At 43.4% G+C, this 16,668-nt stretch overlaps 1 protein-coding gene across 2 annotated transcripts in view; it reads right to left on the bottom strand.

Annotated features, from left to right (window-relative positions):
* Window positions 1-499: 499 nt before the first annotated feature.
* LOC140489439 (uncharacterized) overlaps window positions 500-16,668 on the bottom strand; it is a 107,321-nt gene continuing 91,152 nt past the window's right edge. For both annotated transcript variants that reach the window (XM_072589002.1, XM_072589004.1), the window contains one exon: window positions 500-3,201. In XM_072589002.1, coding sequence (XP_072445103.1) covers window positions 3,130-3,201 — 72 coding nt within the window. In that variant the 3' untranslated portion in view covers window positions 500-3,129. The remainder of the gene's footprint in view (window positions 3,202-16,668) is intronic.

The following is a 16,668-nucleotide window of genomic DNA, read 5'->3' as shown; positions in this document are numbered from 1 at the left end:
ACAAACCAACAGCTACTGTCAGATAACAACTCACCAGGACGAAGGAGCCGATATCCAGCATGAGCAAAACCAATGCAGTGTACAAAATCCCATGCAAGGACTGCACAAAACACTACATAGGGCAAACAGGAAGACAGCTAACGGTCCACATCCATGAACACCAATTAGCCATGAAACGACATGACCAACTATCCTTAGTAGCCACACACTCAGATGACAAGCAACATGAGTTCGACTGGGACAACACTACTATGAAAGGACAAGCCAAACTGAGAACAGCCAGGGAATTCCTAAAGGCAGGGCACTCATCCACAGATTCAATCAATAAGCAAATCGACCTGGACCCAATATACCGACCACTACAGCGGACAGCTGGAACTGACAACCGGAAGCGGCAGAGACAAACTACTATAAATGCCAGAGGAAATATCACAGAAGCGCTTCACAGGAGGCTCCCAAGCACTGAGGATGTCACCTAGACAGGGGACGAAACGTCTGCAACACAAATTCCCAGCTCGGCAAACAGAACCACAACAACGAGCAACTGAGCTACAAATCTTCTCCCAAACTTCCTACACATTTAGTGATGGGAACAATGATTTTAGCCTACTGAACAATAGCACTAACAGAAAGAATAAACAGTGGCAAAAGAGAACTGAACAAGGTCCAGAAAAAGGTAACAGGATGAAAGATGAGTTCACTGAAATAAGTTATATCTGCCCAGTCATCAAAGAGCAATACTTCTACCTAAACCTCAACAAGGAAAAGTGTGCTAAGCATCTGCACTTCATTAACAGTGGTGAAGTTTGGGACTACAGCCAAAGCTCCAACTCGAGGCAGGGTGAGGATTGCATTACCAGTGAAGGTTATTGTGATAGTGCAATATTACTTGTCTGGCTTCTTCCAAACTGAAGCATTGTCTCCCAGATTGCCATCTAAACTTTTCTGAGGCCCAGTCTTCCAAGGTAAAGAACATCTTTTCATTTTCTCTTGCCCTACAAAAGTGGAATTTGTCTGCAGTTTTGAGAATATCTCAGGATTTCCTAAGGCATAAAGTATACCATACACTGCTTACTAGTTACAAGGGATTCCACTCTCAAATGAATAGTTAGTGTAAGACTCTTTTCAGCAGATCATTTAGGTCAAAGCCTTGGATTGCAATCCATTTTGTCATCTATAATCGGAATCACAATAAAGAAAATGATGGTTATTGGGGAGAAAAGGCTTTTCATTTGATGACAGTACAAAACTCCAGTGCTCAATACATGTTAGTCTTTGCAAGGTGTTGCCACATAACATAATCACTGTCTAAATGCTTCCACTGTCTGGATAGTTTTGAGCGGCGCTTTGGCAGAACATTTGTCAATATTTGTGGTGATCTGCTAACATGAAACACAGCAGCTTTCTCACCAGACTATCCATGATCAACTCATCCAAATGCAATACATTAAATTCAGTCTCATTTCCCCATTACTGACAGCACTACACCTTACATTCCCTTTGTCACCAACCATCATTGTATCTTCGTGACCGTGATACAAAAATAAAGCCACCACAAAATAAACACTTCAAAACAAATTAATTAAACCATGTTCTACTTCATACAAAGGTTAACAAATAATACTTGTACATTACCCCAATACTTACCTTCCATCCATCTTTCCCTAGTTTACTGTTCCTACAACAGTACCTGTCCAGTGGCTTAAGAGGTTTAATGAATGAGACTACAGTTGACTTTCCAGGACAACCTTGAGCAGCTCTGCCCCTAGAAGGTTCAGCTTCAGACTGCATCAGCTGTGTACTGGCAGGCTAGTTTACTTACATAGGATTAGCAGACTGGAATTGTGGAAGAGTATCCTGAGACACGATGACATTTATGCTGCATGGAATCACTGCCAGTTTTCCAAGTCAGTGCATCAGTCTAATAGTCTGCCAGAGGAGATATGGCTGCAATGCTATATGACACCTGGCAACTCCCTTTGAACAGTGACACACTCAGCAATGATGGTAGCAGGCTGAGCTTACATGACAGCTTAGAAACATAGAAACTTCGTGGTACAGGAGATGGTCATTAGTCCATAATGCCTGCAATATAAAAGCTTAAGAAAAAGAGCCATCTAGCCTAAATACATTCCCCAGTTCTTGGTCCGTAACCATAAAGGTGACAGCACTGCAAGTGCATATCCAAGTATCTTTTAAACGCTATGACAAATTCTGCCTCTAACCTTATTCAAGTACTGTGTCCTAAACATCCACCAATCTGAATGAACAAAAAATGTCCTCAATTCCCACTGATCTTTCTACTAATGACTATAGATCTATGTCCTTGTTAGGCATGACCTCATTATAAAGGGAAACAGATCCTTCATAATCCTGTAAAACTCAATTAAATCAGACCTCAGCTTCCTCTATTCCAAAAAGAACAATCGCGGCCTAATCTTTCCTCATGGCTAAAATTTTCCATTCCAGGTAACACCACCATAAATTTCCTCATTATCCTATCTAGTATGATCGTATCTTTATGATTTGGTAACCAGGTGTACACAATACTCCACCTCTGGCTTCTAGGCTAAGGTCGCACAAATGCAATCTGATCTTCCAAGGCAGGAGTGTGTGTGTGTGTGTGTGTGTGTGTGTGTGTGTATTCTGAGCTTCCATTGCCGTATCCAAAGGCTAGGTGGTATCTCCTCCAATAAAGGTAGCAAGATGCTGTATCATTGCTGAATCTTGAAATGTACTAAGGTAATCACTTTCATGCAGGAAAGGATGAGTTCCAAGTTCTGAACAAAGCCCTGAGTATTGTTGCTCCCAAAGTCCTCTATGCTCATTGACACTGACCATAAGCTATTAAAAAACATGTCAGAAAACTGAAGTATTTTGTTGTGCATCTGTCACAGCCTTCCCTCTGGCTGTCCTATTAAAGTCCTCATTTGAATCCAAGCAGCAAAATTCATGTGTTTGGCCTCACCTTCCCACAATAAGCACCTATGTTACCAATTCCCAGATTGCAGACCACTCATGTCAGGTGTCAGATCACTTGCAGATCCACTTTCGAAGTTAGCCTCTAAAGTGCAGTATTAGTACTAAACTGGAGGCTATGAAGGTGAGAACGAGTGGTGATGTTTCTTCTTAAACTGTCGTTGTACATTCCACGTTTCTGTTCCTCCACCACTGATTGTCCAGGTTGAAATTCTTGGATATCTGAAAGAAGACAGACAAAAAGGGTAGAGTTGCAGAAGTACAAAGGGACAGATTGCAGGATGAGGGTGCAGTAGGCATGAAAATTAAGAAAAGGAATCAGATGTGGTTGTCTTTAATTATTTCAGCCCAAACACTGGCATGATTACTGCGCTAATGTTGTGAACATTGACTCCCCATTAGAGTCAAGATATGCAGCTTGCCAGTTCCCTGCTATTTAGGCCCCAATGCCTCCAGTTATGCATCATCTAGCCCTGATAAGACAGAGGGATGTGCATCAGTGAATGTTGAAGTTTTTTTGTGTTGTCATTTCCTTCTTGAATAGCAGTGAGCCTGAGATGAGACTTGCATCAGTGCTAAGCATGCAAAGACATGAAAGTGATATTAGTCATTACTGATAGTAGATGGACATGTGATGCATGAAGCAGTGAGGCTAGTGATACAGTTTGTTATACAGTATTTAAAAATTAATTCATGACCTTGGCCATTCATGCAGTATCACTGAACTTATTTTAACAGTGCATCCAGGTCCAGAAGGCCAGACCTCAGGTATATATCACAATGACTATCCAATTAAACTACCTTCACACAGTTTGTCTGGTAGGCTTCCTGCAGTCAGGGCACCTCTTTTGTCCTGTCCATGGCCTCTACCAAAGCATCAGACCTCCAATACAAGGAACAGTGACCACGCTAGTGTTGCATTAATGGATGCATTCGCCATTCACATTGAAGTGCAGAGACGAAGAGCTCCTGCTGCAGCTACATGCCCTTTCTGCCTTATCTACAAGGAGGAGGACATCCCAGGAGAGCTCAGATTCTACAGCTGTGAGCATTTTCAAAACAGGGCACAAGTCTGATGTTGGTAACTACATGGAAATATCGCAGCTGTCGACCGTTGGAAAAATCATCGACGAAGTCCTCCTCAATTATCCCCTCCTAGAATCGCAGTGTGGTTTGCAGCCACAAAGGAGAACAATGAGCATGATTTTCACCACGTGACAGCTGCAGATGTGCAGAGAAAAGAACTTATCCCTGTATATGGCCTTCTTTGATCTTACAAGTGCTTTTGACACTGTCAATTGGGAAGCATGATGGAGTATCACTCTTTTGTGCCATGAAGTCCATTACTGTCCTTTGCCCACTCCACAAGGACATGGAAGGCATGGTATACCACCAACCCATTTCCTTTTTGTCTGCTGTCAAGTAGGGCTGCATCATTGTGTCAAAAATGTTCTCGATCTACCTTGCTGTAATACTTCACCCCACTGCCAACAAGCTCCCTGTTAGAGTGGAGCTAACCTACAGAAGCTGTGGGAAATTATTACCTCCACTGTCTTCAAACCAAGACAAAAGTCACCCCAACCATACTATTGAGCTGTAGTACACAGATGATGCTTGAGTGTATGCAAACTCAAAGGACAAACTCTAGACCACCTTTACAGAAGTACACAAGAGCATGGGTCTTACCCTGAATATCTGCAAGACTTTCAATAACCTGCCTGGCAATCAGAACGTACCCCCAATTATCAAGGTCCAGGGGAAGGCCTTCGAGAACGTTGACCACTTTCAATACGTTGGCAGCGTCCTGTCGACCAAAGCAATTATTGAGGAAGAGATCTGGCACCACCTGAGGAAAAGGGTGCTCAAGGACAACATCTTCATCAGATCTGACGCCAAGCTCATGGTATACAGAGTTCTGCCATCCAATATGGCTCTGAAACATGGACTATGTACAACAGACAACACAAGACACTGGAGCAGTACCAACACTGCCTGCACAAGATCCTGCAAATCCCCAGGGAAGATAGAAACACCAACAACATCTACAAGCACAGCAATAACTCCAGCATTGAGGCGCTGACCACTTTGGATATGCTGTGATGGGCTAGGCACGGCACCCACATATTTACATAAGACTCCTCAAGCAGGAGCTTCACTCCCAGCTCTAAGATAGCAAGCGAGCCCCAGGTGGACAAAGGAAAATGCTTCAGGGATAACCTCAAGGCCTCACTGATGAACTGTAGCGTTGCCTTTTATACCTGGGAATCACTGGTCCAAACCTGTCCAAAGTGGAGGAGGAGCATCCAGAAAGGTATTGAGCCCACCTCAAGACTTGCCATCGGGGAGAAAGCAGAAGCTGAATGAAAAAAAGCGTAAGGAACTCACTGGCACATCAATGCCTTAATCTCCCCTTCTCAGGACCACCTTCTGCCCAAGTGTGGCAGTCTGCAAAAGGTGCATCAGACTGTACAGCCATCTATGGACTCAGAGTGGAACAGAGTCTCCTTGTCTGTGAGGGACCACTGAAGATGATTCTCTACAACATTGCCACAATCAATCAGAATCCACTTGCAAATCAAATCAACATTCTCTTCTCATGTATGGTTTGTCCATGAATTCGTACTCATGAAATATTCCGATGAGTAACAAGATGAAAAGCTTCAACAGAATATACATTTTTTTTAAGAAATGCTCAAGTTCTATATCATCAAGTATTCATTCACAGAATACTCAAACTCTCCCCTCTGACTCACTGTTCAAGCCCATATTGAGGTCACTCACATTTTCCAATCCTAATTAGCTCTGTCCACGAGAGTGAGAGTAATGTTATTGTTCAGTTGGGAGCTCTCACATCTCAATCTCATGATTCTGGGTTAAAGTCGCACCCTAAACCACAAAATTCAAGGATGATACACTAACTGCAATTCTCTGGGCCCAGAGGTAGTGGTGAGATAGTGGTGGACCAGAATCCACCATCCCAACACCAGCCAAATCAAGTTCTAGGCATGAAGTCCCAAACTTCATCTCCCTGCACAATAAAGCGATTGTACATTGGCAAGGGAATAGCTACTGACAGCCATTCCTGGCTAAACATCTGTCTATAATCACGCTCTTCCCACAACCTCCACAACGATATCCCTTCCAAACACCACTTGCCTTTTCCAATAGCTTTTCTATCCTAGGAATCAGGGAGGTGTTTACCAGCAATAGATATTGGCTCTTATGTAGTACTGCCAGGTTCCATAGCTGTTAGCCTCTAACTGGCTAGCAGCTCTAACTGTTCCTGGCCAGAAACTCATCAATCCATTAATGTAGGTTTGCTCGCTGAGCTGGAAGGTTCATTTCCAGATGTTTCGTCATCCTACTAGGTAACCCGACTGATAGTTCCTGCTTTCCATTTATATGTTTGGGTTTCTTTGGGTTGGTGATGTCATTTCTTGAGGTGACGTCATTTCCTGTGGTGATGTCATTTCCTGTTCTTTTTCTCAGGAGGTGGTAGATGAGGTCTAACTCAATGTGTTTGTTGCTAGCGTCCCGGTTGAAATGCCATGATTCTAGGAATGCTCGTGCATGTCTGTTTGGCTTATCCTAGGATAGACGTGTTGTCCCAGTCAAAGTGGTGTCCTTCCTTATCTGTATGTAAGGATACCAGTGATTGAGGGTCATGTCGTTTTGTGGTTAGTTGATGCATCAGAACATTATTTCAACGAGCCAACACACACTGCAGCACACAGGGACTACACAGAGCAGAGGTAAATCACCTATACCATGTATTCAAAAAGAATGGGTACCCAATGAACACAGATGTCAATTTCTCAGCAACAAACCCAAACAAGCAGACAAAACACATCCAGAAACCCAAGCCTCTCTCCCCTACATCAAAGACATCTCGGGAATGACTGCCAGACTACTCAGACCCCTTGACATCATGGTAGCCCATAAACCCACTAACACAATAAAACAGCAGCTAATGAACTCCAAAGACCCTAGAACAAGCCAAAGAGAGACACGCATGAGAATTCCTAGAAGCATGGCATTCCAACCGGAACTCTATCAACAAACACATCAAGTTAGACCCCATCTACCACCTTCTGAGAAAAAGAACAGGAAATGGCATCACATGGGCGGCACGGTGGCACAGTGGTTAGCACTGCTGCCTCACAGCGCCAGAAACTCGGGTTCAATTCCCGCCTCAGGCGACTGACTGTGTGGATTTTGCACACACTGCCTGTGTATGCGTGGGTTTCCTCCGGGTGCTCCGGTTTCCTCCCACAGTCCAAAAATGTACAGGTTAGGTGAATTGGCCACGCTAAATTGCCCATAGTGTTACGTGAGGGTGTAAATGTAGGGGAATGGGTCTGCAAGGGTGTGCTTCGGCGGGTCGGTGTGGACTTGTTGGGCCGACTGTAGATAATCTAATCTAATCATCACCACAGGAAATGACATCACCAACCCAAAGAAACCCAAACATATAAATAAAATGCAGGAATCATCAGCAGTGCTTCACCCGGAGGCCCGCTGAAGATGTTACCTAGTATGGTGACAAAACGTCTGGAAATGAACATTCCAGCTCAGCGAACAAACCTACATCCAGAACCTCAAACTGAGCTACAAATCTTACAAAACTCATCAATCCATTTCAAAATGGGAAGATTCTACCCTCCCAACTGAGGAAGCACTCTGCAAATGTAATTTTAAATATGCTCTACCTGCCTACTTCAGTACATAAACAATTCCATGGCATTCCAACCACAGCTGTTGGTGGCCGTGGCTGACGAGGTAAGTTAAGAAACATATAAAGTTAAAAGAGAAGAAGTATAACGTAGCAAAGATAAGTGGGAAAACGGAGGACTGGGAAGCTTTTAAAGAACAGAGGATTACTAAGAAGGAAATACGCAGAGAAAAAATGAGGTACGAAGGTAAACTGGCCAAAAATATAAAGGAGGATAGTAAAAGCTTTTTTAGGTATGTGAAAGGCAAAAAAATGGTTAAGACTAAAATTGGGCCCTTGAAGACAGAAACAGAGGAATATATTACAGGGAACAAAGAAATGGCAGAAGAATTGAATTGGTACTTCAGATCTGTGTTCACTGGGGAAGATACAAGTAATCTACCTGAGGTAACAGTGGCTGAAGGACCTGAACTGAAGGGAATTTATATTTGCCAGGAATTGGTGTTGGAGAGACTGTTAGGTCTGAAGGTTGATAAGTCCCCGGGGCCTGATGGTCTACATCCCAGGGTACAGAAGGAGGTAGCTCAAGAAATCGTGGATGCGTTGGTGATTATTTTCCAGAGTTCGATAGATTCGGGATCAGTTCCTGCGGATTAGAGGGTGGCTAATGTTGTACCACTTTTTAAGAAAGGTGGGAGAGAGAAAGCAGGAAATTATAGACCAGTTAGTCTGACCTCAGTGGTGGGAAAGATGCTGCAGTCTATTATAAAGGATGAAATTACGCCACATCTGGTTAGTAGTAACAGGATAGGTCAGAGTCAGCATGGATTTATAAGGGGATATCATGCTTGACTAATCGTCTGGAATTTTTTTTGAGGATGTAACTCTGAAGATGGACACGGGAGATCCAGTAGATGTAATGTACCTGGACTTTCAGAAAGCTTTTGATAAAGTCCCACATAGAAGGTTAGTGAGCAAAATTAAGGCGCATGGTATTGGGGGCAAAGTACTAACTTGGATTGAAAGTTGGTTGGCTGATAAGAAACAAACAGTAGTGATAAACAGCTCCATTTCGGAATGGTAGGCAGTGACCAGTGAGGTACCGCAGCGATCAGTGCTGGGACCGCAGCTTTTTACAATATATATTAATGATATAGAAGATGGCATTAGTAATAACATTAGCAAATTTGCTGATGATACTAAGCTAGGTGGCAGGGTGAAATGTGAGGAGGATGTTAGGAGATTACAGGGTGACCTGGACAGGTTAGGTGAGTGGTCAGATGCATGGCAGATACAGTTTAATGTGGATAAATGTATGTTTATCCACTGTGGTGGCAAGAACAGGAAGGCAGATTACTACCTAACTGGAATCAATTTAGGTAAAGGGGCAGTACAAAGTGATCTGGGTGTTCTTGTACACCAGTCAATGAAGGTAAGCATGCAGGTACAGCAGGTAGTGAAGAAGGCTAATAACATGCTGGCCTTCATAACAAGGGGGATTGAGTATAGAAGCAAAGAGGTTCTTCTGCAGCTATACAGGGCCCTGGTGAGACCACACCTGGAATGTTGTGTGCAGTTCTGATCTCCAAATTTGAGGAAAGACATTCTGGCTATTGAGGGAGTGCAGCGTAGGTTCACCAAGTCAATTCCTGGAATGGCGGGACTACCTTACGCTGAAAGACTGGAGGAACTGGGCTTGTATACCCTTGAGTTTAGAAGACTGAGAGGGGATCTGATTGAGACATTTAAGATTATTAAAGGGTTGGACACTCTGGAGGCAGGAAACATGCTTCCGCTGATGGATGAGTGCTAAACCAGAGGACACCGCTTAAAAATATGGGGTAGGCCATTTAGGACAGAGATGAGGAGAAACGTCTTCACCGAGAGAGTGGTGGCTGTGTGAAATGCTCTGCCCCAGAGGGCAGTGGAGGCCCAGTCTCTGGATTCATTTAAGAAAGAGTTGGATAGAGCTCTCAAGGATAGTGGAATCAAGGGCTATGGAGATAAGGCAGGAACAGGATACTGATTCAGGATGATCAGCCATGATCATATTGAACGGTGGTGCAGGCTCGAAGGGCAGAATGGCCTACTCCTGCGCCTATTGTCTATTGTCATTTTAAAAGAGCAACATCTATCCCGCTTCCAACATAACAAAATACAAATATCTGGTCATAGAGATGAACAGCACAGAAACAGACCCTTCAGTCCAACTCGTCCATGCCGACCAGATATCCTAAACTAGTCCCATTTGGCCCATACCCCTCTAAACTTTTCCTTTTAAAATTGTAATTGTACCACCCTCCACCACTTCCTCTGGCATCTCATTCCATGCATGCACCACCCTTATGACCCATTTAAATCTAATCTTAAACCTATGCCCTCTAGTTTTGGACTCCCTTATCCAGGGGAAAAGACCTTGACTATTCATCCTATCCATACCCCTTATAATTTTATGAACTTCTATAAAGGTCACCCGTCAGCCTAGGACATTATTAGATTTCTGTTCATTATTAGATTTCTGTTCATTATTAGATTTCTGCTTGTGAGAGATTAATGTATACATATTGCCCATTTACATTACAACAGTGGCTATGCTTCATTAATTTTGTATAAAGTACTTTGCTATGTCTCAGACATAAATAGTACTTGTCTTTGGATATAAAGTGCAAAATATACAGCTGTACAGAAGGATCTGGGTATCGGACATTAATCACAAAATGTTGGCATTCAGATACATTAAGTTATTAGGAAGGTAAATTAAATGTTGGCTTTGCTGAAAGGGGCCAAGAAGTGTGGCGCTGGAAAAACAGAGCTGGTCAGGCAGCATCCATGGAGAAGTGTGGACATTTCGGGCATAAGCCCTTCTTCAGGAAGGAGGGGTCGCTGAGAAATAAATAGGAGGATGGGGTGGGGGTGAGAGACAGGTAGCTGGGAATGCGATAGGTAGATGCAGGTGGGGGATGATAGTGATAGGTCATCCACATCCAGCAGAGATTTTTCTGTGTATCCAAACACCTCATCTACTGTGTCCATTGCTCTCATTGTGGGCTCCTGTACATTGGGGAGTCAGGACACCAGCTCGTGGAACGTTTCAGGGAACATCTCTGAGGCACATACCAAACAACCCCACCGCCCTGTAGTCGACCACTTCAACTCCCCTTCCCACTCCACCAAGGGAATGCAAGTCCTGGGCCTCCTCCACCGCCAAATCCAAGCCACCCAACGATTGCAGGAAGAAGGCCTCATCTTCCACCTTGGGACCCTCGTAACAAATGGCATCAACATAGACTTCTCCAGTTTCATTATGTCCCCTCCCTCAACCTCAGCCCAGATCCAAGCCACCAACTCAGCACCACTCTGTTGAACTGTCCTACCTGTCTATCTTCCTTCCCACTTATCTGCTCAACTTTCCCCTCTGACCTATCACCATCACCCCCCCCAACCTGCATCTACATATCGCCTTCCCAGCTACTTTTCCCCCCAATCCCATCCTCCTATTTATCTCTCAAAGTCTTGTCATTATATATAACTATACATGATATAATGACCCTGGACAGAGAGTATGGCATCCCTTTATTTAAGGAAGAGTGGGAATACTTCAATTGCCTTAACAGCTAGCATGCAGATTAGTGCAAAGTCAAATTTCCATTTGAGCCAACAGACTTGGGGCCTGCTTCATAGAACAATACAGCACTGTACTGGCATTTCAGCCCTTCATGCTGTGCTGGCTTTTTATCCTACTCTAAGATCAAACTAACCTACACACTCTTCATCGTACCACCAACCATGTGTCTATCCAAGAGTCACTTAATTGACTCTGCTACCACTGCCGGCAATGCATTCCACACACCACTCTCTGTGTAAAGAACCTACCTCTGACGTCTCCCCTAAACCTTCCTCCAATCACCTTAAAATTATGTCCCCTCGTGATAGCCTTTTCTGCCCTCGGAAAAAAGTCTCTGGCTCTCCACTCTATCTATGCCTCTCAACACCTTGTACACCTTTATCAAGTCACCTTCCACTACTCTATCTTCATCAACTTATTTTGTCATATCCTCAAATAATTCAATAAGGTTTGAGAGGTATGACCTGCCCCTCATAAAGGCATGCTGACTATCAAATTATGGTTTCCCAAGTAATCATAAATCCTGTCTCTCAGAATCCTCTCCAATACTTTGCCCACCACTGACTTAAGACTGACTGGTCTTTGATTCCCAAGATTATCCCTATTCCCTTTCTTTAACAAAGGAATAATATCTGCCACCCTCTAATCATCTGGTACTACTCCACTGGACAGTAAGGACACAAAGATCATTGCCAAACACACAGCAATCCCTTCCCTCGCTTCCTGCAGTGATCTAGGGTATACCCCTTCTGGCCCAAACGATTTATCTACCCTTACATTTTTCAAAACTTTCAGCACATCCTCCTTCCTGACATCAACCTGTATCAGGCTGTTTCACGCTGTCCTCAGAAACGTCAAGGTTACCCTCAGTAGTGAATACTGAAGCAAAGTATTCATTAAGGACCTCCAACTTCAGGCGCCAGTTATCTCCACTGTCCCTGATCGGTGCTATCCTCACTCTGGCCATCCTCTTGTTCCTCATATAAGTGTAGAATGCCTTAGGATTTTACTTAATCCTATCTGCTAAAGCTTTTTCATGCCTTCTTTTAGCTCTCCAAGCTCCATTCTTCAGTTCATTCCTGGCTACCTTGTAACCCTCTAAAGCCCTGTCTGATCGTTGCCTCCTCAACCTTAAGTAAGCTTCCTTCTTCCTCTTGACCAGACGTTCCACATCCTTGTCACCCAAGGTTCTTTCAACCTTCCATCCCTTCCTTGCTTCAGTGGGACAAACCTGTCCAGCACTATCAGCAAATGCTTCCTAAACAACCTTCACATTTCTGTCGTGCATTTCCCTGAAAACAGGAACTTAGGTGCCCCAGTTCCTGTCTAACAGCACCATAATTGCCCCTCCCCCAATTAAATACTTCCCCATGCTGTCTGCTCCTATCCCTGTCCATGAGTATTGTAAAGGTCAGGAAGTTGTGATCACTATCACTGAAATGCTCTCCCACAAAGAAATCTGACTCCAGGGATGGTTCGTTGTCAAGCACCAAATCCAATATGGCCTCCCCTCTAGTCAGCCTATCTACACAGTGAGTCAGAAACCCTTCCTAGACACACCTGACAAAAACTGCTCCAACCAAATTATTTGAACTGAGTACATTCCAATCAATACCAGAGAGGTTAAAGTCACCAATGACAATAACCCTGTTACTTCTGCACCTTTCCAAACTCTGCCTCCCAATCTGCTCCTCCATGTCTCTGTTGCTATTGGCGAGGGGGGGGTGGGGGATGCTGTGGAAAACTCCCAACAAAGTGACGGCTCCCTTCCTGTTTCTGACTGCTACCCATACTGACTCTGTGCACAAACCCTCCTCGACAATCACCCTTTCTGCAGTTGTGATAGTATCCCTGATTAGCAATGCCAGTCCTACATCTCTTTTACCTCCCTCCCTACTCCTTTTGAAATATCCAACAACCATTCTTGCCCCTGTGATATCCAAGTCTCCATAATGGCCACAACATCATAGTTCCAAGTATTAATCCATGCTCTGAGTTCGTCACCCTTATTCTTGATATTTCTTGCATTAAAACAGACAATTTCAAACCATCACACTGACTGCACCTTTGCCCTATCAAGTGCCTATTCACCCTCATAGACTCTCTGCATGCTATATCTGACAGTTCAATCCCTACTCCATCATCTGACCCAAAGAGCTCTAGCAAACTTCCCGCCCAGGATATTAGTGCCCCTCCAGTTCACATGCAACCCATCCTTCTTGTACAGGTCTCACCTTCCCCAAAAAGTATCCCAATGATCCACTATCATCCTCTATCCAAGTAAAGAATCCTGGCATCTTGCCAATACACACTAAGGACCTTCTTTCATTTAGGGAACTGAAGATAATTTAAGGAAGAATATATTGGCACTGGGAACAGTTCATTTTTCCTTACGGTATCAACATTCAGACATCCCTACATACCTGTTCTCCTCATTTGTGTTACCCTCCCTTCATTCTACCGATTTATTTCAAGATAATGGTCAATGATACCAAACCTAACACTACAAATTTCTATGCCACACATATGAAACAAAGATACTCAATTCACAAATTGAGACTGAAAGTAGTTTCTTATGCTGATCCTCCACATTTGTTGTAATCTCCTCTACAGATGGTTAAACATTCCTTTAATTTCCTAAACCTCTTTATCACTGGACTGAAATCTTTTCAGAAGAAACATTCCAGGATCCTTCCACTCCCTCTTTCAATCACGGTCAGTTGACATTTGTCTCAGCAACTCACTGCATAAGCTATGCAAACATCTCACGGATCAAACATGGGCTGCCTCTCACCTGGGGAAGCAAAAAACATCTGTACATACTATTCTGTGGTGACAAAGGGGCAAAATGCTGTTACTGCTGGTTAGTATCATTATCCTGTACTTTATTATCACTCATTGGATGCAGGCAATAGTGGTATTAACTGTGTTTTATTTGCTATATTTGATAATTCCCAAAAAAAGCACAGGCAAGCATATGAGGGATAAAGGAATAGGTCATGATATACTTAGATACAAGATGGAAAGAGGTTAAAGAGGAGCACAAAAGCTAGCGTGATCCAGACAGGATAAGTAACTGCAAGTTAGGGATAAGCATACAGATAAGGAATGAGTAACCATCAAATAGTCCAAGATAAAAATAGGTATATAGTGGAGTCTGTAGTGCAGTGGCAGTAGGCTGTACCATATAAAATTTCCTTTGACAACACTTTTCAATACCAGTTATCCTAGAAGGACAAGCACACCACCATTGGGCAGCACAGTAGCTCAGTGGTTAGCACTACAGCCTCACAGTGCCAAGGATCCCAGTTCAATTCTACCCTCAGATGACTGTCTGTGTGGAGTTTGCACGTTCGCCCTGTATCTGTACAGATTATGTGGACTGGCCATGCCAAATTCCCCACAATGTCCAGGCAGGTTAGCCATGGGTTTTGCAGGTTTATAGGGTTAGGATAGTGGTGGGCCTGAGTGAACTCAATGCATCGAACGGCCTGCTTCCACACTGTAAGGTTTCTATGATTCTATCTACAAGCTACATAACACCCGAGTCATAAAGATTTACAGCACGAAAACAGACCCTTTGGTCCAACTCGCCTATGCTGAACAAATATCCTAAAGTAATCTAATCCTATTTGCGAGCACTCAGCCCATAACCCTCTAAACCCTTCTTCCTTTTTATATCTTTCCCCTCTCACCCTAAATCTATGCCCTCGAGTTCTGACTTCCCCCACTCCAAGGAAAAGACCTTGTCCATTTACCCTTTTCATGCCCCTCATGATTTCATAAACCTCCATATGGTCATCCCTCAGCCTCTGACGCTCCAGAGAAAACAGCCCCAGCCTATGCTGAAGGTGCCAGTGCTGGACTGGGGTGGACAAAGTTAAAAATTACACAACATCAGGTTATAGTCCAACAGTTTTACTTGGACGTACTAGCTTTCAGAGTGCTGCTCCTTCACCAGGTAACTAGTGGGGCAGGATCATAAGACTCAGAATTTATAGCAAAAGATCAAAGTGTCATGCAATTAAAACGATATATTGAACAAACCTAGATTGGTATTAAGTCTTTCATCTTTTAAAATGTGTTGCAGGTTTTGGTTCATTATTGGAAAAATGTGAAGTCTTCAAAAATGAGATAACGAAGAGTCCAGAGACAGTATATTCCTGTTACAGTGAAAGGAAAGGTGTAGGGAATGTTGTATGACTAGAGAAATTGAAGTTTTGGTTAAGAAAAAGAAGGAAGCATATTAGCAAGTTTTGCAAAGATTTGTAGCTCAGATTGAGGGTCTGGAAGTAGGTTTTCATCGCTGAGCTGGAAGGTCATTTTCAGATGTTTCGTCATCATATTAGGTAACATCATCAGCGAGCCTCCAGATGAAACACTGGTGGTATGGCCAACTTTATATTTATGTGTTTAGGTTTCCTTGGGTTGGTGATGTCATTTTCTGTGGTTACATGATTTCCTGTTATTTTTCTCAGGTGGGGGCGGTAAATGGAATCCAAGTCAATATGTTTGTTGATAGAGTTCCAGTTGGAATGCCATGCTTTTTGGAATTCTCATGCGTGTCTCTATGGCAGAGCATTCCTATGGCTCAGCAAGCAAACCTACATCCAAGGAAGCATATGACAGGCATAGACAGGAGAGACTGACTGAATCTTTAGAAGCGTATGAAGGCAGTAATAGTATACTTAAGAGGAAACTCATGAGGGCAAAAAGGGAACATGAGATAGTCTTGGCAAATAGGATTAAGGATAACCCCAGGGGATTTTATACATACATTAAGGACAAAAGGGTAACTAGGAAGAGAATAGGAACCCTCAAAGATCAGCAAGGCTGCCTATGTGTGGGGCCACAGGAGATGGGGCAAGATACCAAATGAGTATTTTGCATCAGTGTTTATTGTGGAGAAGGACATGGAGGATATAGATTGTGGGGAAATAGATGGTGACATCTTGAAGAATGTCCATATTACAGGGGAGGTGATGTCTTGAAATGCATAAAAGTGGATAGATTCCCAGGACCTGATAAGGTGTACCCTACAACTCTGTGGTAAGCTAGGGAATTGACTGTTGGGCCCCTTACTGAAACATTTGTATCATCAATAGTCACAGGTGAGATGCGGGAAGACTGGAGGGTGGCTAACGTGGTGCCACTATTTAAGAAAGGTGGTAAGGAAAAGCCAGGGAAATATTGACCAGTGAGACTAACGTTGGAGGTGAGCAAGTTGTTGGAAAGAATCCTGAGGGACAGGATTTACATGTATTTGGAAAGGCAAGGACTGATTAGGGATAGTCGGGATGGCTTTGTGCGTGGGAAATCATATCTCACAAACTTGATTGAGTTTTTTGAAAAAGTAACAAAGAGGATTGATGAGGACTGTGCGATAGACGTG

Source organism: Chiloscyllium punctatum, chromosome 18 (assembly GCF_047496795.1).
Source record: "Chiloscyllium punctatum isolate Juve2018m chromosome 18, sChiPun1.3, whole genome shotgun sequence".
NCBI lineage: Eukaryota > Metazoa > Chordata > Chondrichthyes > Orectolobiformes > Hemiscylliidae > Chiloscyllium > Chiloscyllium punctatum.
This window is presented reverse-complemented; position numbering and strand designations above follow the sequence as displayed.